This window comes from Lethenteron reissneri, chromosome 54 (genome assembly GCF_015708825.2).
Source record: "Lethenteron reissneri isolate LAM-NWPU_2019-01 chromosome 54, ASM1570882v1, whole genome shotgun sequence".
In the NCBI taxonomy this organism is placed as follows: Eukaryota; Metazoa; Chordata; class Hyperoartia; order Petromyzontiformes; family Petromyzontidae; genus Lethenteron; species Lethenteron reissneri.
The window spans coordinates 4,289,891-4,317,594 of NC_083832.1; the positions used below are offsets into that span (position 1 = coordinate 4,289,891).

The 27,704-nt window shown below is 58.6% G+C and overlaps 1 protein-coding gene across 2 annotated transcripts in view; it reads right to left on the bottom strand.

Annotated features, from left to right (window-relative positions):
- LOC133356565 (uncharacterized) overlaps window positions 1–27,704 on the bottom strand; it is a 79,608-nt gene that overhangs the window by 13,254 nt on the left and 38,650 nt on the right. For both annotated transcript variants that reach the window (XM_061574147.1, XM_061574148.1), the window contains exons 2-16: window positions 27,300–27,700; window positions 13,510–14,131; window positions 12,490–12,842; window positions 12,121–12,170; window positions 10,408–11,000; window positions 9,974–10,012; window positions 8,612–9,202; window positions 6,859–7,016; window positions 6,503–6,620; window positions 5,863–5,972; window positions 5,247–5,339; window positions 3,131–3,254; window positions 2,146–2,400; window positions 778–1,239; window positions 87–488 (exon numbers count right to left, since the gene is read on the bottom strand). In XM_061574147.1, coding sequence (XP_061430131.1) covers window positions 87–488; window positions 778–1,239; window positions 2,146–2,400; window positions 3,131–3,254; window positions 5,247–5,339; window positions 5,863–5,972; window positions 6,503–6,620; window positions 6,859–7,016; window positions 8,612–9,202; window positions 9,974–10,012; window positions 10,408–11,000; window positions 12,121–12,170; window positions 12,490–12,842; window positions 13,510–14,131; window positions 27,300–27,532 — 4,203 coding nt within the window. In that variant the 5' untranslated portion in view covers window positions 27,533–27,700. The remainder of the gene's footprint in view (window positions 1–86; window positions 489–777; window positions 1,240–2,145; window positions 2,401–3,130; window positions 3,255–5,246; window positions 5,340–5,862; window positions 5,973–6,502; window positions 6,621–6,858; window positions 7,017–8,611; window positions 9,203–9,973; window positions 10,013–10,407; window positions 11,001–12,120; window positions 12,171–12,489; window positions 12,843–13,509; window positions 14,132–27,299; window positions 27,701–27,704) is intronic.

Genomic DNA, 27,704 nt, shown 5'->3' on the forward strand with positions numbered 1-27,704 from the left:
CAGTGACAAATGTTGGCTCTGACAAAATCATTCTGAAAAACTACCGTACCTGCCCGAACCTCTCGCCCCGCGCCGCGCACGCTCACCTTCTTGCAGGGCGCCGACAGCGCGTCCGCCGGCTGGTGCTGCTGGTGCTGCTGGTGGTGCTGCTGCTGCGTCTTGCGCCAGCCTCGCGGCCTTCGGCCCCCGGCCGCGCCGCCGGGCCCCGCGCCGGCGGCTCCCGCGCCGGATCCGCCGCGCCGCTTCTCGGGCAGGAAGGGCGAGGTGAAGCGCACGTAGTGCTTGGGCGCGGTGCACACCTGCAGCGCGGGGCCCAGGCCCAGCAGGAGGTTGAGAACGTGCGCCAGCGAGCTGGGGTCGTCCGACACGCGCACGGGGCTCACGCAGCCGCCGCCGGCGCCGCCCGGCACGGCGCCGCCACCGCCGGCGGAGGAGGCGGCCAGGGAGGCGTCGGACGGCGCGGGAGACGACACGGAGCCCACGCCCTCCTGGGGACGGGCGGCGAGACGTTAGCCACGGTGCGCGCGTACACTTTACGTTATGGTCAACGCGGTCAACGCGACATCTCGCGTGGAATACCGCTAGAGGTGGAGCGCCTCGTTCGCACGGCTGTCCAAGTCAGAATCAGAATCTTTATTTATACAGGAGGAATGTGATGAGCGACAAAGCTGCTGGACAACAAAAGAGACGCCGACACGGCAAACGCGTGACGACGACGACGATGACGTTCCCATCGCCGCCGGCGACGTTCACGAGTTTGACGGTGCGGACACTTGCCCTGCTGCCGCCGTCGATGGAGCCGTCGTACCCGGAGCCCCCGTCCCCCACCGCCCATGCTCCGTCTCCGCACATCCCGTCCGGCCCTGGCGCCGCTCCCTCGGCCGGCGCTCCCCCCGCCCCGGCTCCCGGCGGCGCCTCGGCCGCGACCGTGGCCGAGGACGCCGCCGAGGCCACCGCCGCGTCCGACGGCGCCGACGCGCACTGCGGCGTCGGCGCCCGCGGCAGGAGCGACGGCACGACGCCCGAGGTCGCCGCCGCCGACGACGAGGAGGACGATGATGACGAGGCGGCGGCGGCGGCGGCGGAGCAGGCGGAGCCGGGCCCGGCCCCGCCGGAGGAGTCGGACGCCCGGGGCTTCCGGCGCGAGCGCCCAAAGCAACGGCGGGGGCGGCAGCGTGAGGAGCGCGGCTGGGAGGGGCGCGAGGGGGTCGTCGCCTCCTTGGAGGGCGTCGCGCGGGCCTGCGGGAGGGGGCAGCGGCAACAACACGCACGGCGGTCGTTCGCTCGCCCGCACATCGCCGATTGCAAGTCTGTCCGGTCATTCAGTGGAGCTTCTGTCTGTCTGTTTATCCGACAGATGAATCATTCACCTCGGGTGTACAATCGTTCACCCATACTCGTGGTTGTCCATCTGAACCTACGGCAGGCTCACCCCGCATGTGGATCCAACTGTTTGCAAGTTTGTCGTTCTTTAGTGTGTGTGTGTGTACATCGGTCCAATCATCTTTCGATCCATCCGGATATCCATTCATTTAATCGTCCATCTGTTTTTCCAGATATAAATAGGTCGATCTGTAAACCTGTTCCGTGTGCCTGTATCTCTCCATCTGTCTATTCAATTAAAGACGAGTTGCTGGCTCCCCTGCCACGCTGGCTATATACAACCACACACAACACACACACACCTCCAAACACATACTAAGACAAAGATCACCCGTATAGCCTTAACATACTGTTGGAGCAAGTACTGTTCGTGAGCACTTATAAAGGCCGGAACGACGCACGAGGGGGTGGGTGGCCAGCACCACGCCCGACCGCCTTTGTCTCCCTAGTGGCGATATTTACACACCGCACCAGGTACTCATTTGAGGCTGAGTCGACCTAGGGGAGGCCCAGGACCGGTTCAGATAATCGTCACTGGGTGTTGGCCGTGAGCGGGAATTGAACCCGTGTCGCCGGGTGCATAGCGCAGCGCGCTAACCGCTACACCACCGACCCCCACTAATAGTACACACACATACACACACACATACACACACATACACACACATACACACACATACACACACATACACACACATACACACACATACACACACATACACACACACACACACACATACACACACATACACACACACACACCTCTGGGGGGGTGCCGGTTTCCCGCTTGACGTCAGGCGAACCCCCGGGCCTGGGGGGCCCCCCCTCCCCGCCGGGCTCCCTCAGTGACCCCGCGACCCCCAGCCCCTCTGCCTTGACGCGATCCTTTCGCTCGCTGCCGCTGCCGCCGCCGCGGCTCGCCGCGTCCGCCAGCGCGGCGCCGGTGGCGTCGCTTCGCCTGCGCTCCCTGCGGTCGGCGCGCGCGCAGGCGGCCTCCAGCCGGCGCTCCTCGCGGCACTGCGCACGCACACGGCGGCCCCCCGGCGGCGCAACCGTCACTCCCGCGGCCGGCTCGACGTGGCCCTGACGGAGGCAGCCAGCCGGCGCCGGGGCGCCTGGGTTCGAGGTCTGGGGGTCTCGCGCCCGAGAGGTCACGTAATGGTCGTGCCAAAAACTGCTGATAAAGCGTTTCGAGGTCTATGGCCGGCCGACCGGCCGTCTCTCTCACGTTCTCTCCACGAGTTCATAATGTCTTCTTCTTGGTTCTTTCGGTAAAGTCAGGTAGAAGGAAAATAATAAAATAATAAAAACAAAACATAATAAAATAATTCTCATGACGTTTCGGCCACAACTCTGTCTCCTTGACAGACCTGTTCTTCACCTGAAGACGGCTGCTTGCGTTGTGGCCGAAACGTCGTGAGAATTATTTTATTAGTTTTAATTTTTTCTTATTTAATTATTTCCCTTCTACGTGACTTTACCGAAAGAACCAAGAAGATGAATCCCTGCAGTCACGAAAGTTTTAAATCGGAGTTCATAATGGCCACGCCGGAGATGTCAAAGCAATGTCCTGGGTTCAAACCCGGGTAAATGGGGCTTTCTCTCGGACACTCCCTAAGGCAATTGATAATGGCCACGTTGGAGACAAGAAGACAACAACGTTGAGGTCGTGGGCTCAAGCTCTGCGCGCGTGTCGACAATGGACTGGCAGACTGGTCTCTGGGACACAGGCTGTGGGAGGGGTCACCTGTATTCCTGACAGCGAGAGTCGTATCGGAGACACGGGTCTCTCCGTGGAGGCCGCATGCCCCGAGTCTCCGCTTCTCTCCGCCTCCTCCCGCGACCGGCAGCCACGGCGCCGCGTGTCGTATCTAAGCACGCACGCACGCACGCCTGGCTCTTATATCCCACTTCACCAATGCAGTACAAGTTGTATTCACAGTCGAACATGCGACTGCATCTCTAGACGCTGTGCAGAAGCAGTGGGCTCAATGTTTGGCTTATAGAACGAGGTCGGCAGTCATAAGCGGACGGAATAAGTAATGTACTAGTAATGGCAGAACTCCACGACTCCAGGAAGTGGCCCCGAAGCTTGCCATAACGTAAGGGACCGTGGCCAATTACAGCCAACGTCAGTTAACCGTGGACAATTAGACCCAAGCCGAAACATAACATATAAAAAATAATGTTTAAAAATATATATTTTTTATGATAGAATATAGTATTGTCATCAGTATGACATAAGCAGTCGACATAAGCAGTCGATAGCACATTGTGAAAGTGGGTTAAAATTGAGTTACAAGATTTGAGGATACAACAACGACAACAAAAACGACAGAGTGAGTTAAAAGAAAGCGTGCAAACAGGTTTTGTGTCTGGACTTGAATAGGGGCAGGGAGTCCACAGCACAGACGGCTGGGGAAAGTGTCCGCGCATTCTAAGGTGGCAGCAGCAACAGACGGGATGGAGAAGCTCTTCCCGAGCAGAGGTTGACTGGGGAAAGCTTCAGGGGCAGCTGGAGCGAGAGACACGTGGAGAGAGAGAGCAGAGCGAGAGGATCGGACAGAGGAGAGCTCTGGGGGGGATCTATCTTGAAGGTGGCCACTGATGGAGTGGCTGGAGGGTTATGGCAGCAGAATTTTAGTCCCTCCGACTCGTGATCAAAAACATCGTCCAGACTTCTCGCGACGTCACTGCCGTTCCGGAATGGAGCGACGCACCTCACGTTCAAGGGCTTTTGTTCACGAGCAAAGGTTGTAGCTTGTGCGGCGAGGGACAACCGCGGCGCAGGCGCGCGTCGCCTCGAACCGGCGGCCTGAGCGGTGGTGTGGGAGGCGAGGGGGTCGAGGGGAGGTGAGGGGAGGGGAGACGAGGGGAGACGAGGGGAGGGGAGGCGAAGGGAGGGGAGGCGAGGGGAGGGGGTCGAGGAGAGGGGAGGCGAGGGGAGGCGAGGGAGAGGCGAGAGGAGGGGAGGCGAGGGGAGGGGAGGCGAGGGGAGGCGAGGGAAGGCGAAGGGAGGCGAGGGGAGGCGAGGGGAGGCGAGGGGAAGGGAGGCGAGGGGAGGCGAGGGGAGGCGAGGGGAGGGGAGGCGAGGGGAGGGGAGGCGAGGGGAGAGGAGGTGAGGGGGAGGGGTTCGAGGGGAGGCGAGGGGAGGCGAGGGGAGGGGAGGCGAGGGGAGGGGAGGGGAGGCGAGGGGAGGCGAGGGGAGGGGAGGCGAGGGGAGGGGAGGCGAGGGGAGGCGAGGGGAGGGGAGGCGAGGGGAGGCGAGGGAGAGGCGAGAGGAGGGGAGGCGAGGGGAGGGGAGGCGAGGGGAGGCGAGGGGAGGCGAGGGGAGGGGAGGCGAGGGGAGGGGAGGGGAGGCGAGGGGAGGGGAGGCGAGGGGAGGGGAGGGGAGGGGAGGCGAGGGGAGGCGAGGGGAGGGGAGGCGAGGGGAGGCGAGGGAGAGGCGAGAGGAAGGGAGGCGAGGGGAGGGGAGGCGAGGGGAGGCGAGGGGAGGCGAGGGGAGGCGAGGGGAGGGGAGGGGAGGCGAGGCGAGGGGAGGCGAGGGGAGGGGAGGCGAGGGGAGGGGAGGCGAGGGGAGAGGAGGTGAGGGGGAGGGGTTCGAGGGGAGGCGAGGGGAGGCGAGGGGAGGCGAGGGGAGGCGAGGGGAGGGGAGGCGAGGGGAGGCGAGGGGAGGGGAGGCGAGGGGAGGCGAGGGGAGGCGAGGGGAGGCGAGGGGAGGGGAGGCGAGGGGAGGCGAGGGGAGGCGAGGGGAGGCGAGGGGAGGCGAGGGGAGGGGAGGCGAGGGGAGAGGAGGTGAGGGGGAGGGGTTCGAGGGGAGGCGAGGGGAGGCGAGGGGAGGCGAGGTGTTGCGTGAGCCTCACCCGTGCCGAGACTTCTGCAGCACCTCGTTGTTGCGACGCTGCACGGGGCACTCGGTCTCCCGGCGCGCGCACGCACATTCCACGCGATACGCGCTGTCAAACACACACGGTCACACGCGCTGTCAAATGCACGTGGTGACACAAACGGTCAATTCACACACATGTTCACACACGCACAAGTCAACAACCACAACCGCCGTTCACCACTGAGTGGTGGTGACATCACTACAATGCTTGTGGCAGGCTAGGTGCACCTTGAGGCCATGTGAACTGGTAAAAGTTAGCTAGCAGGAAATCACGGGACAGACCGACTGAGATGACTGGCAGATGCACCACCTGTGCCAACTTGCTGAGTTTTAGCCACCTGGTGCGCTCCACTCATTGTTGTGAACTTTGCTCCTCTGTTCTTTGTTGCCGTTGGGAGGGTGACTCCCAACTGGACGGCAGCGTCTTTCACTTTCGGGCGTGTGGGAGGCTCCGATCCGGCAGTGGATTGGTTGTGCTTGGGCACTGCCGAGTGGGCTGGGACCGGTGTGTGTGTGTGCCTTGTCACCCGCCCGCCCACCCGCCCACCCGCCCACCCGCCCACCCGCCCGCGTGTCTCCGTGATCCTCACCAGCCACCGTAGTCAAAGTCGAAGGGGATGGTGATCTCCGAGCCCTTGCCGATGAGCGCCACCGAGTAGATGCACAACCGGATGACGCCCTTCTCCACTATGTGCCGCACCTGGAATCGCGTACAAAGACAAAGGTGCCCGACCACCACCCCCCCCCCACGTAGCATTTAGAGACCGTTGGGGCAAGTGCTGTTAAGCGAGCACCTACAAAGGCCGGCACGGCACGAGAAAGGAAGGCGTGGTACTTGTGTGGAGGCCGGCCGAGTAATCCTCATGGGAGGCCCACGACTGATTCAGACCTCTCTCGCCGCTGATCTTATAGCCGTGGCCGGGAATCGAACTCGGGTCAGAGGTTTCTTATCCCAACAGGACCACAGAGCTTGGGAAACTGTTGGCGCCCGTTCTGGCTGCGTTCACGTTTGTCTGTGGGTTTCCATCACTCACCCATCTCTCTCTCTCTAAGTGGCAACACAAGCTCTGCAGTAGTTCATTTATACGTTTCTGTGGAATTAGCAGCGCGGTAATGCCCCAGACTCGGCGTGCCCCCTCGCTCGCTCGCTCGATTCAGGAGCATCGCAGCTGCAGCGTGAGGAACGCGGGTCGGTGGCGGCGACGTTGGCAGCGTGGGGTGGAGTCGCACCTCGGCGTTGGGCGTGCACGAGCGGCGGATGAATCGCGCGGCGTTGCCGAAGGTCCTCGCGTCCACACACACGTCCACGCCGTCGCACTTGGAGTAGAAGAGCACGAAGGGGTACGGCCTGCGCGCGCGCGCACGCACACAGCCCCATCTAGCCTCGCAGCCCGCGGGGGGGTAGCGCTATCCAGCCGCGGCCTAGCCACTGCCGCTTTAACGGGCCGAGCCGGCGCCGTCTCTCGCGGTCCGGCGAGGCGGCGATCCGACCGGCTCCGGCACGCGATCCGATATTGGCGCTCCGCTTCCGCCGCGAGTCGCCGGGGAGCGCGGAGGGCACGGCCGCCCCTCCCGTCGCCGCTCACCTCTTGAAGAAGTGTCCGTTGGCCTCGAACTGCGTGCTGAGCATGACGACGCCGCGGTACTCGATGACGAGGGAGTGCGGGGGCAGCGGCCGGGCGGCCGTGACCACGCGGCCCAAGTAGAGCGAGTCTGGGACCGCGCGGCCTCGAGACAACGCGCACTGCATGCGCGCGCACGCACACACATGTCAACACACGCACACACAGGTGAACACACGCACACACACACGTTAACACACGTGAACACCCGCACACACACACGTGAACACACGCACGCACGCACACAAGGGAACACACGCACGCACACACACACGTCAACACACGCACACACACACGTCAACACACAAAGATAAAAAAGATCCCCCGTATAGCCTGAACAGACTGTAGGGGCAAGTGCTGTTAGCGAGCACCTATGAAGGCCGGAACGGTACACGAGGGGGTGGGTGGCCAGCACCACGCCCGACCGCCTTTGTCTCCCTAGTGGCGATGTTTACACACCGCACCAGGTACTCATTTAAGGCTGAGTGGGGAGCGGTGGTGTAGCGGTTAGCGCGCTGCGCTATAAACCTGGCGACCCGGGTTCGATTCCCGCTCACGTCAACACACGCACACACACACACAGGTGAACACACGCACACACACACGTCAACACACGCACACACACACACAGGTGAACACACGCACGCACACACACACGTGAACACACGCACACACACACGTCAACACACGCACGCACACACATACGTCAACACACGCACGCACGTCAACACACGTGAACACACACACACAGGTGAACACACGCACGCACACCCACACACACGTAAACACACGCACGCACGTCAACACACGTGAACACACACACACAGGTGAACACACGGACAATAATAACAGCTGCGATTCGCCACTAAGTGGCGCTGATGTAACCACAGCACTTGTGCCAGGCGAGGTGCACTTTGAGGCCACGTGAAGTATCAAAGGCTCGCCGACACACGAATAAACGAAGACAAAGATTCCCCCTTTAGACTTTAATAAATCGTCTGTTTTGGGCAAGTGCTGTCCGCGAGCACCGATGAAGGCTGGCATGGGGGTGGTGTGGCCAGCACCATGCCCAGCCACCAGCACCATGCCCAGCCATCAGCACCATGCCCAGGTATTCGCCACTGATGTTGGCCACGAGCGGGAATCGCGCTTCTCCATGGTCGAACATTGAATAACGAGCGCCTCTCTAGCAGCTGCTACCCAATCAGGGTGCAGAGTTCGTAGCGCAGCACGCTAACCACTGCACTACCACTCACTTCCATAGACACAACAACCGCCATTCGCCACTAAGTGACGGTGACGTCACCACGGCGCTTGTGCCAGGCCATGTGCACCTTGAGGCCACACACACAACCGCACAAAAGACAAAGATCCCGCGTATAGCCTTAACAGACTGTAGGGGCAAGTGCTGTTAGCGAGCACCTATGAAGGCCGGAACGGTACACGAGGGGGTGGGTGGCCAGCACCACGCCCGACCGCATTTGTCTCCCCAATGGCGATGTTTACACACCGCACCAGGTACTCATTTAAGGCTGAGTCGACCTAGGGGAGGCCTAGGACCGGTTCAGATAATCGTCACTGGTGTTGGCCGTGAGCAGGAATCGAACCCGGGTCGCCAGGTTCATAGCGCAGCGCGCTAACCGCTACACTACCGCTCCCCACTACACACACACAGGTACACGGGCACACACATGTGCACAGGCCCCCCACCACCAACCTGTCGCTTGAGAGAGACGAGCACGCAGTCCGAGTCAACTTCGCGCTTCTCCACCTCCCCATTGAACCCCTCCACATGCCCCGCACAGCCGTCAGGGTCCTCTTCACCGTCACCGCCGCCACCACCACCACCACCACCGTCATCCCCACCATCGCCGGCTTCACCAGCATCATCAGCAGCAGCATCCCCTCCACCGTCCTTCACTCCCGGAGTTCGTTCGCTCCACCTCCTGACGGTGACCGCGACCGCCCCGTGTTCCGCGGGGACGCCGCCCGGCTCGGTCCCCTCCCCGCCGATCGACGCCCGGCGCCCGCCGCCGGTGCCGGCGTCGCCGCCGTCCACGGGGGAGCCCTGGCGGCGCCGCAGCAGCAGAGCCGAGCGCAGGTCGGCGCTGTAGCGGTTCGCCAGCGCCTCCTCGTAGTTCTCGGCCCACGAGCGCACGCGGTTCCGCCAGTCAGCGCCCGAGTCGTCGTCGCACCCGCCGGTGCCGGCGGTGGAGGAGGACGAAGAGGAGGCGGAGGAGGAGGAGGCCAAAGCGTCCGTGGGAGTCGTGGGGAGGTCTCCGCCCGGAGAGGTCTCGCCTGCGACGCTCTGATTGGGCAGTGGCGGAGAGAGAGGATCGCGTTAGGCGATGGGCGACCATGGCCGACAGGGGCGGCCCGGACGCTCAGGCGGATTCTAAACCACCAACGGCGGACGGGGCACGGCATAGACGGGAGGCACTGGCGGCCGATTCGTCAAGATATAAATCTGCCACGTACATCTCAGAATATCGCCAAATTCAACCTTGACCGCAACCACCCTCTCGCGGTCGTGCTTGCCATCGCTACCATCGCAGGCGAGCGACAATTCGCCCACACGGATTCCAGTGTCACGCTACTCGGCGTCGCGAGTCTCGTCTGTACCGCCCATCTCGTCCGTACCGCCCCGTTCGTCCCGTAAGCCTCGTAGGGACGACTTCACGAACCATGGGCATGCGGTGTAAGAATAACCGATCCTTCCACGGATGATTCTACGCATGTGCCGTGGGCAAAAGAGCCAACGTGTACAGTCGAACGCCACAAGCCTAGCCGTCACCACAGCCACCCTCTTCGTCAGCGATCCGTCACCTCCGTCGCTCTAATGTCGCGGATGCCGCTCTCAACGGCCGCATGGCTCGATTTGACCTTTGACTTCTAGGGTGCCAAGCCGCATCACAACGAGGCCTACAGTTGCATAGTCTAATCAACCCACGCGAGTGATCGCCTCTCTAACAATAGCTGCATCTACTGACAAGGTCGCTGCACTAGCGCGGGTACACGCTCCATGTGAATGGTGACTTATTGTCATTTATAAGGATATTTATTGGAGACACGTGCTCACCTTTATTCTTGCAGACTTGCGTAGACCTTCTCTTAATGGCTGTGAAATAAATAAAAAACATCAACGGTCAGCAGACTCCACGTAAGTAACATCATCGCACCCGGGGCTACGTGGAGGCCAGGTGCTACGTGCACAATAACCGTGTTGACAAACGGGCGCATACGGAGCCGCTAATCACGGATCGCACGAGTTCAAATCCGGGCCAGGGTTGACTCGGACCGTCATTCCTCGGAGGTCAATAAAATAGGTAACGCTTTGTGGGATGCCACGAGCGGTTTTCCTTAATTGGCCAATGGAGATGCGCACCACCCCATCGTCATCATCATCGTTCCTTCTTGGCCGATTCACAAAGCACCACCAAGTTTGGCTGTACCAGAACGGGCGGGCGCCGTCAACGCGGCGATCGCACACGTCCGTGCGGCTCCGGTACCGACCTTCTTGGCCCGCGCCGCCGGCCGGCGCTGCCTGCCGACCGCGCTCCGCTTGCGCTTCACGGCGGCCGCCGCCGTCATCGGCGAGAACGCCTTGCCAGCGCCGTCGCCGCCGTCAGCGCCGTCGCCGCCGTCGCCGGCCGCCGCCCTCCCCGCCGCGCGCCCGCGCTCCTGAGACAGCGAGCGCGGGCGCGCGGGGCCTCGTGCCGCCGCCGCCGACACGGCCGCCCCCGCCGCCGCCCCCGCTGGCCCCGCCGCGCCGCCCGCAGCAGGAACGGCGCGATTCGCCATGAGCGTGAGCGTCGTGGGGGACTGCTGGACTGCCGTGTAGGACACCGTCATGCACGCGGGCAGCTCCTCCTCCTCCTCTTCCTCCTCCTCCTCGTCCTCCTCGTCCTCCTCCGCCTCCTCTTCCTCCTCGTCGTCGTCCTCCTCATCCTCCTCGTCCTCCTCCGGCGGCGGCGCCGCCGTGGAGCCGGCCTGCGCCTGCTGCTCGGAGGAGTCGCGGCTCCTGGCGCCGCCGCCGCCGCTTGGAGGGGAGGTGGGGAGGGGCGGCCGTGGGCCCAGACGGCACGCGCGCTGCTCCCCCGTCCCGTCTGGAGTCCAAGCACAACCACAACAACAACAATCACAACCACAATCTCAACAACAGCAATCACAACCACAATCTCAACAACAGCAATCACAACCACAATCTCAACAACAGCAATCACAACCACAATCTCAACAACAGCAATCACAACCACAATCTCAACAACAGCAATCACAACCACAATCTCAACAACAGCAATCACAACCACAATCTCAACAACAACAATCACAACCACAAACTCAACAACAGCAATCACAACCACAATCTCAACAACAACAATCAAAACCACAAACTCAACAACGGCAATCACAACCACAATCTCAACAACAGCAATGACAACCACAAGCACATCACAATAATGATGACAAGTCGGTTCACACACAGCATAAACTTGTGCTGCCTACAACACACAGCTCCCATTTATACAGCGTGTCCCAAATGTCAGGACACGTAGGGTTGTTATATTTTTTTAACAAATGTTCAAATTGACTTTAATGCACGCACGAATTTTCTTTTGAACTGGATTAAGGATTTTATGTTAAGGTTACAGGTGTAATCTTTGAACATTCATCAATTATGTTCCGTATCAATTCATCCAGCGGGAGACTGACAGAGGGCCGTAGAGGCTGCATCGACCTAGGGGAAGCACACACGAGGTTCAGATCGGCCACGTGGTATTGCGTGCCATGACCTGAAATCGAACCCAGGTGAAGTGGAGCAGAGTGTAACCACCGCAAAGCTGGTCACAGCAAGCAAACAAAGGCCAAGATCCCTTGTGTAGCCTGAAGAGACTAAATTTCGATTTGAAGCTTTTGTGACTGCAGGGATTCATCTTCTTGGTTCTTTCGGTAAGGTCACGTAGAAGATAATATAATTTTTAAAAAACATAATAAATTAATTCTCACGACGTTTCGGCCACAACGCTGTCTCCCCGACAGACATGTTCTTCACCTGAGGATGGCTGCTTGCGTTGTGGCCGAAACGTCGTGAGAATTATTTTATTATGTTTTATTTTTATTATTTAATTATTTCCCTTCTACGTGACCTTACCGAAAGAACCAAGAAGATGTTCATATGAGAACAGACAAATTGCACGAGGCCGCCACGCAGCGACTTCCTCTTACCGGGAGAGAAGCCCTTCCTGTTGGCAGGCTGCCTCCTCTGCCGCAACACCCTGCAAGAACATCGTCACCATCACCATCGTCGCCACGCTCACCACCACCACCAACACCCACCATCACCACCATCCCTCAAATCCCCGTGACCTCGTTGCCAGCGCTCGGTGATAAATTCCACAGCGAGCAGTGCACCACGCTGCCTGGGGGAACGGCTCACCACCCAGTCGCCACCAAACTCGCAGATGCTCCACGACCCAAAGAACTACGACAACTATCGCCGTCGTGAGCCGCGTGATTCATCGCGCGGCCATTCAATTCCCTCGACAACAACAACGCCCCGCGCAGCGATGACGACGACGACGACAAACAACGTACCCAGCGTCACTCTGGCTCCACGACCCTCCCAGCGACGCTCGCCTGCCGCCCACGCCCGGCTGCTGCTGCTGCTGCTGCTGGCGCTGCCTCCTCTGCAGTGTGGTGGGGCTGGAGAACGAGTAGCCGCCGCTTCCCTGCACTGTCGCGGCCCACGCGCCGGGCGCCAGCGGCGCGCGCGCGTGACCGTACACCGCCTGCGCTCCGTGCGGCGGCTGCTGCTGCTGCTGCTGGTGGGGAGAGGAGACGGCGCAGCGGGGGGCGCAGGCGGGCAGGCGGCCCCCTCCCTTCAGGGGGTGCAGCGGCGGAGGGGAGGCCGGGGGCGTGGGCGGCGGGGGGGCCCCGTAGTTGTGGTCCTGAAAGGGACATCGACGCCGACACGGCACGCACGGTGAGCACGATGGCCATCGCTGAAACCGACACCGCGCGCGGCCCCCCCACGGCCCCCCCACGGCCCCCCCACGGCCTCCCCCACGGCCTCCCCCATGGCCCCCCCACGGCCTCCCCCATGGCCCCCCCACGGCCTCCCCCACGGCCCCCCCACGCCCCCCCCCATGGCCCCCCCACGCCCCCCCCCATGGCCTCCCCCACGGCCCCCCCCACGGCCCCCCCACGGCCTCGTAACCTCACTGCCCTCTCTTTACAACGCTGCACGAGTTGACCGCGTGTGGCCCATGTATGTTTGTTTCTGCAAAGACGAAGAATGATTAATAAATAAGCAGACAATAGACTCGTGTTTCAGATATCTATCTATACCCCCCCCCCCCCCCGCATAAATAAAATCCCATCAGCCACACGGACTTCTGGAAGTGATTTTTTTCTCTCTCAACAGAATTGGTTTAATACGGTTTTGACATTCAGTGCTTCATCCAGCAGACGTGCTTCAAACATTGCGGGTGCACTACCAATGCCGGACCTCAGAGTTAATGATGAGTCCCTGGCGCCCCCTTGCGTCACACAGAGAGCGTGGAGGGGAGTGAGGTGAGAGGGGAGAGGTAGTAGCGGCTCAGCGCCGGGCCTCACCGTGTAGGGGAGGCCGAGGTATCCGTGCTGCGCTGCCCCGACACTCATGCCGGCGTGCTGCTGCTGCTGCTGCTGCTGTCCCCGCACGACAGCGTGCTGCTGCTGCTGCTGCTGCACGGGGCCACTGTGCTTCAGCACAGCCGACACGCCGCTGACGAACAAGTGCTGTGCCCCCGCGCCGGCGTGCGGGTGCTGCACCAGCTGCATTTGCGGCACGTGCTGCACCAGCTGCGCATGCTGCACCTGCGCCGCGGCGTGCTGCGTGTATTGCGCAGCGGCCTGCGAATGTTGCACGTGCAGCGCGCCGGCGTGCACGTGCTGCGCCTGTTGCGCGTGCTGCGGGCCAGCGCCGCCGGCGTGCTGCGCCTGCTGCACGTGCTGCGAACTGCCGAGCGGGTGCAGCGCGCCGGGGCCAGGGTGGGCGAGCTGCGCTACGCCCGGCGGGTGCAGCGCGCCGGTGCCGAAGTGCGGGTGCTGCGTGCCGGCGCCCGCGTGCAGAGAGCCGGCGCCGGCGTGCAGCGAGCCGGCGCCGGCGTGCGGGGTCGTCCCGGAGCTGCTGTGCGAGTGCTGCGGGAGGGTGCCGGACTTGTCCACCACGGGGCTCGCTTCGACGGACTCGGGCCTGCGAGCGGCACGGTCGAGCGTCACCGAGAGAGATCCATCTCCCGCCCCCCCCCTCCCTCCCTCCCCCGCGTGCCCGGCACGCGGGGGAGGGAGGCGGCAGAGCCAGCGCCGCGCCCGCGCACCGCCGTGTCTCCCAACTCGCCGCTGACCGCACGCTGTATCGGGAAGTCGTGTCTCGGCCGAGTCAACCCAAGAGATGTCGGCTATGGCCGGGAAGCGACCTCACGCGGCGCGTGACATCCTGCGGCCGCCCGCGCGCCGACTGTACCGTCGCTAGCACTCGTTTTAGGCTGCATCGACCTAGGGGAAGCACACACGAGGTTCAGATCGGCCACGTGGTATTGCGTGCCATGACCTGCAATCGAACCCGGGTCAAGTGGAGCAGAGTGTAACCACCGCAAAGCTGGTCACAGCAAGCAAACAAAGGTAAAGATCCCTTGTGTAGCCTTAAGGGACTAAATTTCGATTTAAAGCTTTCGTGACTGCAGGGATTCATCTTCTTGGTTCTTTCGGTAAGGTCACGTAGAAGGGAAATAATAAAACAATAAATAATAAACCATTCCAATATAAATTAATAATATACTAGATTAATAATATATTTTGCTTTTTTTTTCCCTTCTACGTGACTTTACCTTAAGAGACTGTTGAGGCAAGGTGGTGTTAGCGAGCACCGATGAAGACTGGCACAACGCACGAGGGGGGTGGGTGGCCAAGACCACGCCCAGCCACCTTTGTCTCCACAGCCGTGCCATTTAGTGCATTGCACAAGGTACTCATTTGTGGCCGAGTCGACCTAGGGGAGGCCCAGAACCGGTTCAAATGTTCGTCACAGTTATATTGCTCGTGAGCGGGAATCAAACTTGGGTCGCCGGGTTCGTAGCGCAGTGCGCTAACCACTGCACTAACACACGCTCACAAAGCTCACAACACGCACACGCTCACACACACACAGCAGTGGGTCGTGGTTGGCAGCCTGGTCACGTACGCACACACACACGGCGAGGTTCTGGCCGGCACCATTTCTTGGGGCTGCTAATTGAAGTGCACGTGTACGGGCCCCCCACCCACACTGAGCATCAATAATGTGTGGGGGGGGGGGGGGCAGGGGTGGAGGGGAGGGGGCGGCTAGGAGGGGCAGGGTGGCTGCGGCTAGCTCTGCCAAATTAGCATTCACCAATGTCAGCCACGACTCTCATCTCTCCCGCGCACGCGCGCGTGCGTGCGTGCGTGCGTCCGTCTGTCTCTGCGTGTCTGTCTGCGTGTCTTTGTCTTGTGTGCCCATGATGTGCCTCCGAGTCTGTGTTGCGAGGAGCGGTATCGTAGCGTTTAAACGCGCTGCGCTACGGACCCGGCGACCCGAGTTCGATTCCCGTTCACGGCCAACGTCGGTGACGAATATCTGAATTGGTTCTGGGCCTCCCCTAGGTCGACTCGGCCTCAAATGAGTACCCGGTGCAGTGTGTACCCCTTAGTAAGGGGAAGACAAAGGCGGCTGGCTACCCACCCCTCGTGTGCCGTGCCGGCCTTCACAGGTGCTCGCTAACAGCATTTGCCCCAACAGTCTGTTTAGAGCTATCTGGGGGATATTTGTATTTGTCTCTCTGTTACTAATTTCAGGCTAAAACGACTGAGAATAAGTTAAGGATTGGTTCAAACATTCTCCACAATTATTTCCCGTGAGCCAGAAACTAATGCGTGTCGCCGGGTTTATAGCGCAGTGTGCGAATCACAGCGCCACTGTTCCCCCATGTACGCACAAAGACAAATCCAAAGATCCCCCGTATAGCCTTCACAGACCGTTGGGGAAAGTGCTGTTAGCGAGCACCTATGAAGACCGGCACGGCACACGAGGGGTGGGTGGCTAACACCACGCCCGGCCGCCTTTGTTTCCCCAATGGCGATGTTTATGCATCGCACCAGGTACTCATTTGAGGCCGAGTCGACCTAGGGGAGGCCCAGGACCGGTTCAGATAATCGTCACTGGTGTTTACCATGAGCGGTAATCGAACCCGGGTCACCAGGTTCATAGCGCAGCACGCTAACTGTTAAAATACCGCTCCCCACACACACACACACACCACCATCACTACTACACGGCTTACACACACACTCGCATACACACACAGCCCTAAGTCATTTTGTGAATTATTTTTCTACAAATAAGATTCCAAATTCTGTGGATATTTCAACCTCCAGGGTAGATAAAATAGCAATCACTTTGTGGCCAAGCACCCTCCATAAGACTGTGGAATTTCCACTGATGCTCAGGGTCACCAAGAGAGATGAGCAGGTTAACGTTTGTTTGTAGAATTGCGTTCCACGATTGTCATCATCACATAATCATTGCATCCTCATTGTTGTCATCATTACCAACACCATCATAACATCATGCCAGTAACTTCATTACCATGTCATAGGACCTCCTTTGCCAGTACCAAAATATGAGAATAGGTTTTCCCCTTTTTTTCTGGCAACAAAACAGGTGTTAAGATGTTAAAACACCAAACTGAAACCTTTTACAAGGAATCATGTCTGCATTAACCACAATACTTGTGGTCAGAAAGAATGCAAACAAAAAACACGCTCTGATAATATATGCATTGTCTTTGAAACTGATTGGTCCACAGCAGAGACAGCTTTCTTTTGAGCCTCGTCTCAAATGGTGTTAGACCAGAGGACGTCAAAAGGCCATGAATATCACGTCATTATCACCATGAGCAACCCCAATCATAATTACATCATCTTTTACATTGCCATCATCAATAATCACGATAGCCATCATCACATCAGCACCATGACACCTACACTGCCATCAACATCAACACATCATCTTTGTCACCATCATCATCAACAGCTCCACGGATGTTCTCGCACTGTGCCGAGGAGAAAATGCTTGCCCTGTGGGTTCGGCTGGTGTCCGACCCCTGACCCCTAACCCTGAACCACTTGGGGGGGGGAGGGAGGTTGGTGCAGGGTCGTCAGGCACGAAACAGCTGACACCTCCTGGCAACTCCGGGCCAACGGTTCCATTCATGAATGCCCTCTCCTGCTCCCCGACTTGCATTGCTTGTTGTGTACATCCTGCCAGGTCTGTTCCATCTCTTTGGAAGAACGTAATCAACCAGGCAGGGTGTTGACTGTTACGTTAGCCGACTCTCTCTGTTGTATTGCATTGTATTTATAAATTTCGATTTAAAGCTTTAGTGACTGCAGGGATTCATCTTCTTGGTTCTTTCGGTAAAGTCACGTAGAAGGGAAATAATAAAATAATAAAAATAAAACATAATAAAATAATTCTCACGACGTTTCGGCCACAACGCAAGCAGCCGTCCTCAGGTGAAGAACAGGTCTGTCATCCCGACAGACCTGTTCTTCACCTGAGGACGGCTGCTTGCGTTGTGGTCTGTTGTGGTCTGTCTTCCCGACAGACCTGTTCTTCACCTGAGGACGGCTGCTTGCGTTGTGGCCGAAACGTCGTGAGAATTATTTTATTATGTTTTATTTTATTATTTTATTATATTTATAAGTTTACTAGGTTTGTTTTCTCTTTCATTTGTACCCGATGATGATTGCTTGCGTTGCGATCGAAACGTCGTATGCTATTACTTAGTTAATTTTCGCTTTCTACGTGACTTAACCGAAAGAACCAAAGAGTAATTCCTGCAGTCACGAAAGCTCCAAATCAAGTTTGTTCAATCCCGTTCGTCCCTCTTGGAATAAAGCTCCGTCACAATAATATTATTGTTGTTGTCATTGTTGTCAATCGCGTACAGCGCTCTGTCATTCTGCTCACGGATGACGGTCTCTCCACACGTCCATCAGTGCGGCTTGGAGACGGCGGAGGAGCAGAAACAGCTCAGATGCCACATGGGGTCACTAATTTGATCCTCAAAACGCAGGATTAAACGGATCGATAAAGGTCTTCATTAACGATGTCCACGAATCGAGGAATCGTTCAAAGCCCACCAGTCAAAGTGCAACCGCCACACAAGATGAGTTTTAGTCGTTATCCGTCGTCATGGTTACACGTGGCCATTTCAATGCTGGATGAAGGCCTTCCCAGGCCGTCGCAAGCTCTCACACAGCCTTGAGACAATCCACACAGCACCTGCTCACGATAAAAAAAAAATCTATTTATTCATCTCGTTTGCCCAGGTAAATCCTGAGTCTCAAGAGCCGGGGGGGGGGAAGGGGCCCTTCCAAGTTTTATGCAGCAAGGGACGGAATTGTTGCTGTGTGTGTGCGATCCCAATTGGGAGGAAATCGGAGAACCCGGAGGAAACCTACTACGCCGGAACGGAGAGACGCCGGAGTCGGGAATGCAACCCAGGCACTTCTCGCCGTGACCAGCGCGCTGCCTGAGCATCTCAACGCAGAGTGCACCGACGCGGTAATGGAATGACCGTACAAACCATTACCCTAATTACCACGAACAAAGTAAGACGGTGGAGGGAGAGACGCATGCACGGACACAAAGGGGGGGTGGGTGGGGGGGAGGGCACACAATCAGTCACAGAGACCGCGGCGGCCGGAGGTATTAGCGAGCGCCTATTTAGGTCAGTACTGCACACGTGCTCACGAGCATCACGTCTGCCCCGCCTACTTTGTCTTCCCCGTGCTCACACAGGCACCGTGAAACGTGGGGAGGGTTTTAAACGGCGCGGGAAGCAGCCGCGTCTCAAAGACATCACCGCAGCCACGCAGGGGCAGTCGGCACATGCACGTCCCCCGCGGAAGCCCGGTGAAAACACCGGGAGCTGAGGGGCCGCCGTTTTCCAAAACCCGCAACTCTAACTGCCCTGAACCACGAACCCCAAAGCCGAGCACTAAAACCTAACCCCCTGCATCCCCAAACCAACAAAACCCCGACCAGGGCAGTGCTACGGGCCGGCTGCAGCTCGCCGCTCGTTACGGATGTTCTCAGTTCGAATCTGGCAGGCCGGCCCGGTTAATACTGCGGTGTGCGTCGACCGTGAATAAGTGGCGTCTGATAATTGTTTTTTTACCCTTTTATCTGGCAACAAAACTGACACCTTTTTTACAAGGAGTCATGTTTGCATTGACCACAATACCTGCAGTCATAATGCAAACAAAAATTACAACTCTGATAATGTATGCGCTGTCCTTGAATTTGATTGCTCCACACCCGAGACAGCTTTCCTTAGAGGCTAGTCTCACATGGTGTTGAACCAGATGACGCCAAAAAGCGCACAACTCAAAGACAATGCACCATCAGAGTATGAGAGCTCGGGGTAAGCATTGACACCATTGGAACCTCCTTTGCCAGCAAAAAATATGATAATTGGTTTTTTACCCTGTCAGGTTTGTTGCCAGAAAGAAGCGTAAAAAAACAAGTATCATATTTTTTACTGGCAAATGAGGTTCCAATGGTGTAAGTGGCGTCTGCTTCGCAGCAGATGTCGAATATTCCGTGACGTCGTTTTGCGAAGAGGAAGGCATTGGCGTGCCGGTGTCCTCTTCCAAACTTGGCGACGTTTTAAACGTTTACTTCATCGGGAATCGCGTGGCAATCGTCGCTTCCCCGCTGCGAACGCCTGGCAGGGCTCTCTTGAAAAAGAGTCTTGAGGCTCAACGAGGCTTGCCCGAGTCAACGAGCAGAACGACAAATAAAAACAGTAAAACCCAGAACCATAACCCTGTACAGGCTACACATCTTAGGCTGAGTGGACCTAAAGGGGACCCCCAAGCAGTAATAAATAATAATTTATTGTTTTTGATCACACGCCAGGGAGTCTCAGAGCACTTGACACCCGATAAGCGACTTGCATCTCATCCAAAAACCCCTGACGGGCACCCCGCAGAGGTCGCAACCGGGTACCCGATACCCGTACCCTACCCGACACCCGGCTACCCGTACCCGTACCCGGCCGGGTACGGGTACGGGTAGCCGTTAGCGACCCTGGTGCGGCCAGGTACGGGTACGGGTAGGCCGTGAGTCACTGGTGAGTAACCGTTTGTCACTCATTTCGGGTAGGGTACGGGTAGGGAACGGGTACCCGTACCCGGCCGGGTACGGGTACGGGTACCCATTTGCGACCCTGGTGCGGCCGGGTACGGGTAAGGAATCAAAACCCGTTTGCGACCTCTGGCACCCCGGTGCCAGCAGTCCATGTGCTACCCCCCCCCACTAGCACGAGCCTGCCAGTAGTGGGCGCTGTTGCTATGCGTGAAATTCCAATTGAGTCATCCGGCAACGTCATCTTTCCGACTCTTGGCCAACTTGGACCCCGGCGCCGGCAAACGACGGCGTCCTCGTTTCCAGCGCCGTCGCGGGATTACCGAGCGATGGCCACGGCCGGGCACCCGAACCGGGTCGGGCGGATGCCGGTTGCTGGCGACGGATGTGCCGTGTGGGTGGCCGGAAATCGAACTCCTTGTGTCGCCAGAACCGAGGCCCGGGCAATGAAAAATTCCCCACCCGCGACAAGCCACGCGAGGGACAAAGAGAGATTCCCCCGCGCGGCCGCCGCCGTGCAGGCTGTGCGGCTCGATCCAGTGAGCGGGCACCGGCTACAGGGCAGAGGTCGCAACCGGGTACCCGATACCCATACCCTACCCAATACCCGGCTACCCGTACCCGGCCGGGTACGGGTAGCCGTTTGCGACCCTGGTGCGGCCGGGTACGGGTACGGGTAAGGAATCAAAACCCGTTTGCGACCTCTGCTACAGGGCCGGCATCACCCACCAGGAGGTGTTGCGGCCACCAGCGCCACGCCCAGCCAGTTGCCTTGGTCGCCCACCGTTGACTAGAAATATAACCCGACCAGGTAATCGCTTGAAATGGCGAGTCTACCTCGGGGAGGCCCAGGTCCTGTTCGGATAGAACGTGCCACAGATGCTAGCCGTGGCCAAAACTCAAGACTCCGGTGCGTACGCTCATAGGCGCAACGTGCGAGCCACTGAGCCACCACTCACATACACACACACGCAGACTGCACACCCCCGCCCTGCTTACCACCCATAGCCTGAACAGACTAATTCTAGATTTGAAGCTTTTGTGACTGCAAGGATTCATACTCTTCGGCTTTTTCGGTAAAGTCATGTAGGTACAAAATATAAATAAATTTAATAGAAGTAATAATTTATTTTATTTTTATTTTTTACCTACGTGACTTTACCGAAAAAGCCTGAACAGACTGTCGGAGCAAGTGCAACGCATACAGACGCATCGTTGCAAGCAGCCACCCCCAGCAGGTCAAGCGATCCTCGTAGCGACCAAGCAGAATGCAGCCCCGGCGGACGCACTGCGAGACGGGAGTGAAGGAGAGGAGGCCATCTTCTTGGTTCTTTCGGTAAAGTCACGTAGAATGGGAATAATACAATAATAAAAATACTACATAATAAAATACAATTCTCACGACGTTTCGGCCACAATGCAAGCAGCCGTCCTCAGGTGAAGAACAGGACGGCTGCTTGCGTTGTGGCCGAAACGTCGTGAGAATTATTTTATTATGTTTAATTTTTATTATTTTATTATTTCCCTTCTACGTGACTTTACCGAAAGAACCAAGAAGATGAATCCCTGCAGTCACGAAAGCTTTAAATCGAGAGGAGGCCACTCCGATCCCAGGCATCGTCAAGACCCCATGCGGCGCTTGCATCTCAAAGCAGCTTACTCCCCCGTAAAATGAAAGACAAAGATCCCCCGTGCAGCCTTAATAGACTGTAGGAGCAAGTGCTAGTGGCCGGCATGGCACATGAGGAGAGGGTGGCCAGCACCGCATTGCACCAGGAACTCCTTTTGAGGCCGAGTAGACCTGGGGAGGGCCCAGTACCGGTTCAGATAATCGTGACTGGTGTTGACTGTGAGCAGAAATAGAACTTGGGTCGTGGGATTCGTAGCGGAGTGTGCTAACCGCTACACCACTGCTTCCCCACTCGCACCAACACACACACACACACTCCAATGCGAGGCTCTAGAATGTACTTTGAGCCTTAAGGCCAGCAATTAACTCTCAGTTGCCGGGTTTGTTCGGCAGTCATAAGCACACACAAAGACAAAGATCACCCATATAGCATTAACACTGTCAGGGCAAGTGCTGTTAGCGAGCACCTATGAAGGTCCGCATGGCACGCGAGGGCTACCAACACCACGCCCAACCACCTTTGTCTCCCCAGTGGTAACGTTCACACACACCGCGAGGTACTGATTTAACGCCGAGTAGATCCAAGGGAGCAGAAATCAGACTGGGGTCGCCGTGTTTGTAGCGCAGTGTGCTAAATCACTGCGCCACCTCTCGCCACTGCGTCACAAACACACGGACAGGCAACACGCACAAATACACGCACCCCTCGCTCTCCCTCCGACAGTCGGTATCTCGTGCCACCTGTCCAAATACACGAGAGGCACCGTACATACACGCAAACGTGTGCGACACGGCAACCAGAAACATGCCAAAGCACACACAATGACCATCACCACCAGCCACAAACGCATACGTGAACCTGGCCTGGTCTCCCCGAGGTGGTGAAAATGCTGCAGTGCGGTCAACGTGAATAACGGGGCTGAGACGACGGCGCGCTACCGTGGTAGGCACTCGACGCCAGCACGGTGCATTCAATCAGTGCTGTGCCACCTCAGTCAGCCCAGTCTCACCCGTCATACTCACTCAGAGCCACACGTCACTCACTCAAAGCCACTCACTCACTCAGAGCCACGTGTCACTCACCCAGAGCCACACACTTACCCAGAGCCACTCACTCACTCACTCAGAGCCACTCACTCACTCACCCAGAGCCACTCACTCACTCACCCAGAGCCACTCACTGACCCAGAGCCACTCACTCACTCACTCAGAGCCACTCACTCACTCACTCACCCAGAGCCACTCACTGACCCAGAGCCACTCACTCACTCAGAGCCACTCACTCACTCACCCAGCCAGAGCCACTCACTCACCCAGAGCCACTCACTCACTCACCCAGCCAGAGCCACTCACCCAGCCAGAGCCACTCACCCAGCCAGAGCCACTCACCCACCCAGAGCCACTCGCTCACCCAGAGTCACTCACTCACTCACTCACCCAGAGCCACTCACTCACCCAGAGTCACTCACTCACTCACTCAGAGCCACTCACTCACTCAGAGCCACTCGCTCACCCAGAGTCACTCTCTCACCCAGAGCCACTCACTCACCCAGAGCCACTCACTCACCCAGAGCCACTCACTCACCCAGAGTCACTCACTCACTCACTCACCCAGAGCCACTCACTCACTCACCCAGAGTCACTCACTCACTCACCCAGAGTCACTCACTCACTCACCCAGAGTCACTCACTCACTCACCCAGAGCCACTCACCCAGAGCCACTCACTCACTCACCCAGAGCCACTCACTCACCCACAGCCACTCACTCACTCACCCAGAGCCACTCACTCACTCACCCAGAGCCACTCACTCACACACCCAGAGCCACTCACTCACTCACCCAGAGCCACTCACTCACTCACTCACCCAGAGCCACTCACTCACTCACTCACCCAGAGCCACTCACTCACCCAGAGCCACTCACTCACTCACTCACCCAGAGCCACACACTCACTCACCCAGAGCCACTCACTCACTCACTCAGAGCCACTCACTCACCCAGAGCCACTCACTCATTCACTCAGAGCTACTCACTCACCCAGAGCCACTCACTCACTCACCCAGAGCCACTCACTCACTCACCCAGAGCCACTCACTCACTCACCCAGAGCCACTCACTCACTCACCCAGAGCCACTCACTCACTCAGAGCCACTCACTCACTCAGAGCCACTCACTCACCCAGAGCCACTCACTCACCCAGAGCCACTCACTCACCCAGAGCCACTCAGTCACCCAGAGCCACTCACTCACTCACTCAGAGCCACTCACTCACCCAGAGCCACTCACTCACCCAGAGCCACTCACTCACCCAGAGCCACTCACTCACTCACTCACCCAGAGCCACTCACTCACTCACTCACCCAGAGCCACTCACTCACTCACCCAGAGCCACTCACTCACTCACTCACTCACTCACCCAGAGCCACTCACTCACCCAGAGCCACTCACTCACTCACCCAGAGCCACTCACTCACTCACTCAGAGCCACTCACTCACCCAGAGCCACTCACTCACTCACCCAGAGCCACTCACTCACTCAGAGCCACTCACTCACTCACCCAGAGCCACTCACTCACCCAGAGCCACTCACTCACCCAGAGCCACTCACTCACTCACCCAGAGCCACTCACTCACTCACCCAGAGCCACTCACTCACCCAGAGCCACTCACTCACTCACCCAGAGCCACTCACTCACTCACTCACTCACCCAGAGCCACTCACTCACTCACCCAGAGCCACTCACTCACTCACCCAGAGCCACTCACTCACTCACCCAGAGCCACTCACTCACTCACTCAGAGCCACTCACTCACCCAGAGCCACTCACTCACTCACCCAGAGCCACTCACTCACTCACCCAGAGCCACTCACTCACTCAGAGCCACTCACTCACCCAGAGCCACTCACTCACTCACCCAGAGCCACTCACTCACTCACTCACCCAGAGCCACTCACTCACTCACTCAGAGCCACTCACTCATTCACCCAGAGCCGATCACTCACTCACTCACTCACCCAGAGCCACTCACTCACCCAGAGTCACTCACTCACCCACAGCCACTCACTCACTCACCCAGAGCCACTCACTCACTCACCCAGAGCCGATCACTCACTCACTCACTCACCCAGAGCCACTCACTCACCCAGAGTCACTCACTCACCCACAGCCACTCATTCACTCACCCAGAGCCACTCACTCACTCACCAGGTGAGCCACTCACTCACTCACCCAGAGCCACTCACTCACCCAGAGTCACTCACTCACCCACAGCCACTCACTCACTCACCCAGAGCCACTCACTCACCCAGAGCCACTCACTCACCCAGAGCCACTCACTCACCCAGAGCCACTCACTCACTCACCCAGAGTCACTCACTCACCCACAGCCACTCACTCACTCACCCAGAGCCACTCACTCACCCAGAGCCACTCACTCACTCACTCACCTAGAGCCACTCACTCACCCAGAGCCACTCACTCACCCAGAGTCACTCACTCACCCACAGCCACTCATTCACTCACCCAGAGCCACTCACTCACTCACCCAGAGCCGATCACTCACTCACTCACTCACCCAGAGCCACTCACTCACTCACCCAGAGCCACTCACTCACTCACTCACCCAGAGCCACTCACTCACTCACCCAGAGTCACTCACTCACCCACAGCCACTCACTCACTCACCCAGAGCCACTCACTCACCCAGAGCCACTCACTCACTCACTCACCTAGAGCCACTCACTCACCCAGAGCCACTCACTCACCCAGAGTCACTCACTCACCCACAGCCACTCATTCACTCACCCAGAGCCACTCACTCACTCACCCAGAGCCGATCACTCACTCACTCACTCACCCAGAGCCACTCACTCACTCACCCACAGCCACTCACTCACTCACCAGAGTCACTCACTCACTCACTCACCTAGAGCCACTCACTCACCCAGAGCCACTCACTCACCCAGAGTCACTCACTCACCCACAGCCACTCATTCACTCACCCAGAGCCACTCACTCACTCACCCAGAGCCGATCACTCACTCACTCACTCACCCAGAGCCACTCACTCACTCACCCAGAGCCACTCACTCACTCACTCACCCAGAGCCACTCACTCACCCAGAGCCACTCACTCACCCAGAGCCACTCACTCACTCACCCAGAGTCACTCACTCACCCACAGCCACTCATTCACTCACCCAGAGCCACTCACTCACTCACTCACCCAGAGCCACTCACTCACTCACTCACCCAGAGCCACTCACTCACTCACTCACTCACCCAGAGCCACTCACTCACTCACCCACAGCCACTCACTCACTCACCCAGAGCCACTCACTCACTCACAGCCACTCACTCACCCAGAGCCACTCACTCACCCAGAGCCACTCACTCACTCACCCAGAGCCACTCACTCACCCAGAGCCACTCACTCACCCAGAGCCACTCACTCACTCACCCACAGCCACTCACTCACTCACCCAGAGCCACTCACTCACTCACAGCCACTCACTCACTCACCCAGAGCCACTCACTCACCCAGAGCCACTCTCTCACTCACCCAGAGCCACTCACCCAGAGCCACTCACTCACTCACTCACCCAGAGCCACTCACTCACTCAGAGCCACTCACTCACTCACCCAGAGCCACTCACTCACTCACCCAGAGCCACTCACCCAGAGCCACTCACTCACTCAGAGCCACTCACTCACCCAGAGCCACTCACTCACTCAGAGCCACTCACTCACCCAGAAGCCACTCACTCACCCAGAGCCACTCACTCACTCACCCAGAGCCACTCACTCACTCACCCAGAGCCACTCACTCACTCACCCAGAGCCACTCACTCACTCACCCAGAGCCACTCACTCACCCAGAGCCACTCACTCACCCAGAGCCACTCACTCACTCACCCAGCGCCACTCACTCACCCAGAGCCACTCACTCACCCAGAGCCACTCACTCACCCAGAGCCACTCACTCACTCACCCAGAGCCACTCACTCACCCAGAGCCACTCACTCACCCAGAGCCACTCACTCACTCACCCAGAGCCACTCACTCACTCACCCAGAGCCACTCACTCACTCACCCAGAGCCACTCACTCACTCACCCAGAGCCACTCACTCACTCACCCAGAGCCACTCACTCACCCAGAGCCACTCACTCACCCAGAGCCACTCACTCACCCAGAGCCACTTACTCACTCACTCACTCACCCAGAGCCACTCACTCACTCAGAGCCACTCACTCACCCAGCGCGACTCACTCACCCAGAGCCACTCACTCACTCACCCAGAGCCACTCACTCACTCAGAGCCACTCACTCACCCAGAGCCACTCACTCACTCACCCAGAGCCACTCACTCACTCACTCACCCACCCAGAGCCACTCACTCACCCAGAGCCACTCACCCAGAGCCACTCACTCACTCACTCACGCAGAGCCACTCACTCACTCAGAGCCACTCACCCACCCAGAGTCACTCACCCAGAGCCACTCACTCACCCAGAGCCACTCACTCACCCAGAGCCCCGCGTCACCGTACTCACTCAGAGCCGGCGGCCATGGCTCGCTCGTGCCGGGCCTGCTCGCCGAGGGAGGCGCGTCGCAGCAGCAGCAGCGCCGTTGTCGTGCCCGCGGTGGCGGCGCTGGCGCTGGCAATGACGCTGGCGCTGGCGGCGGTGTTCCCGGCGGCGCTGATCGCGGCGACCGTCGTGGCCGCGTGGCCGTCGCTCGCCGCCTGGGCGCGTGGCTGTCGCGAGCCACTCGCACGCCGCCTCATGGCGAGCGCCGGGGGGCAGGCGCGTCTCCCAGCGCGGAGCGGACGCCATCGGACATCTCACCCAGCGGCGGCGGCAAAGTCGGCAAAGTCGGCAAAGGCGGCAAAGTCGGCGAAGTCGTCGAAGGCGGCACGGCCACGGGGTCCCCGGCCCGGCCGCCTCTCGCGCTCCTGC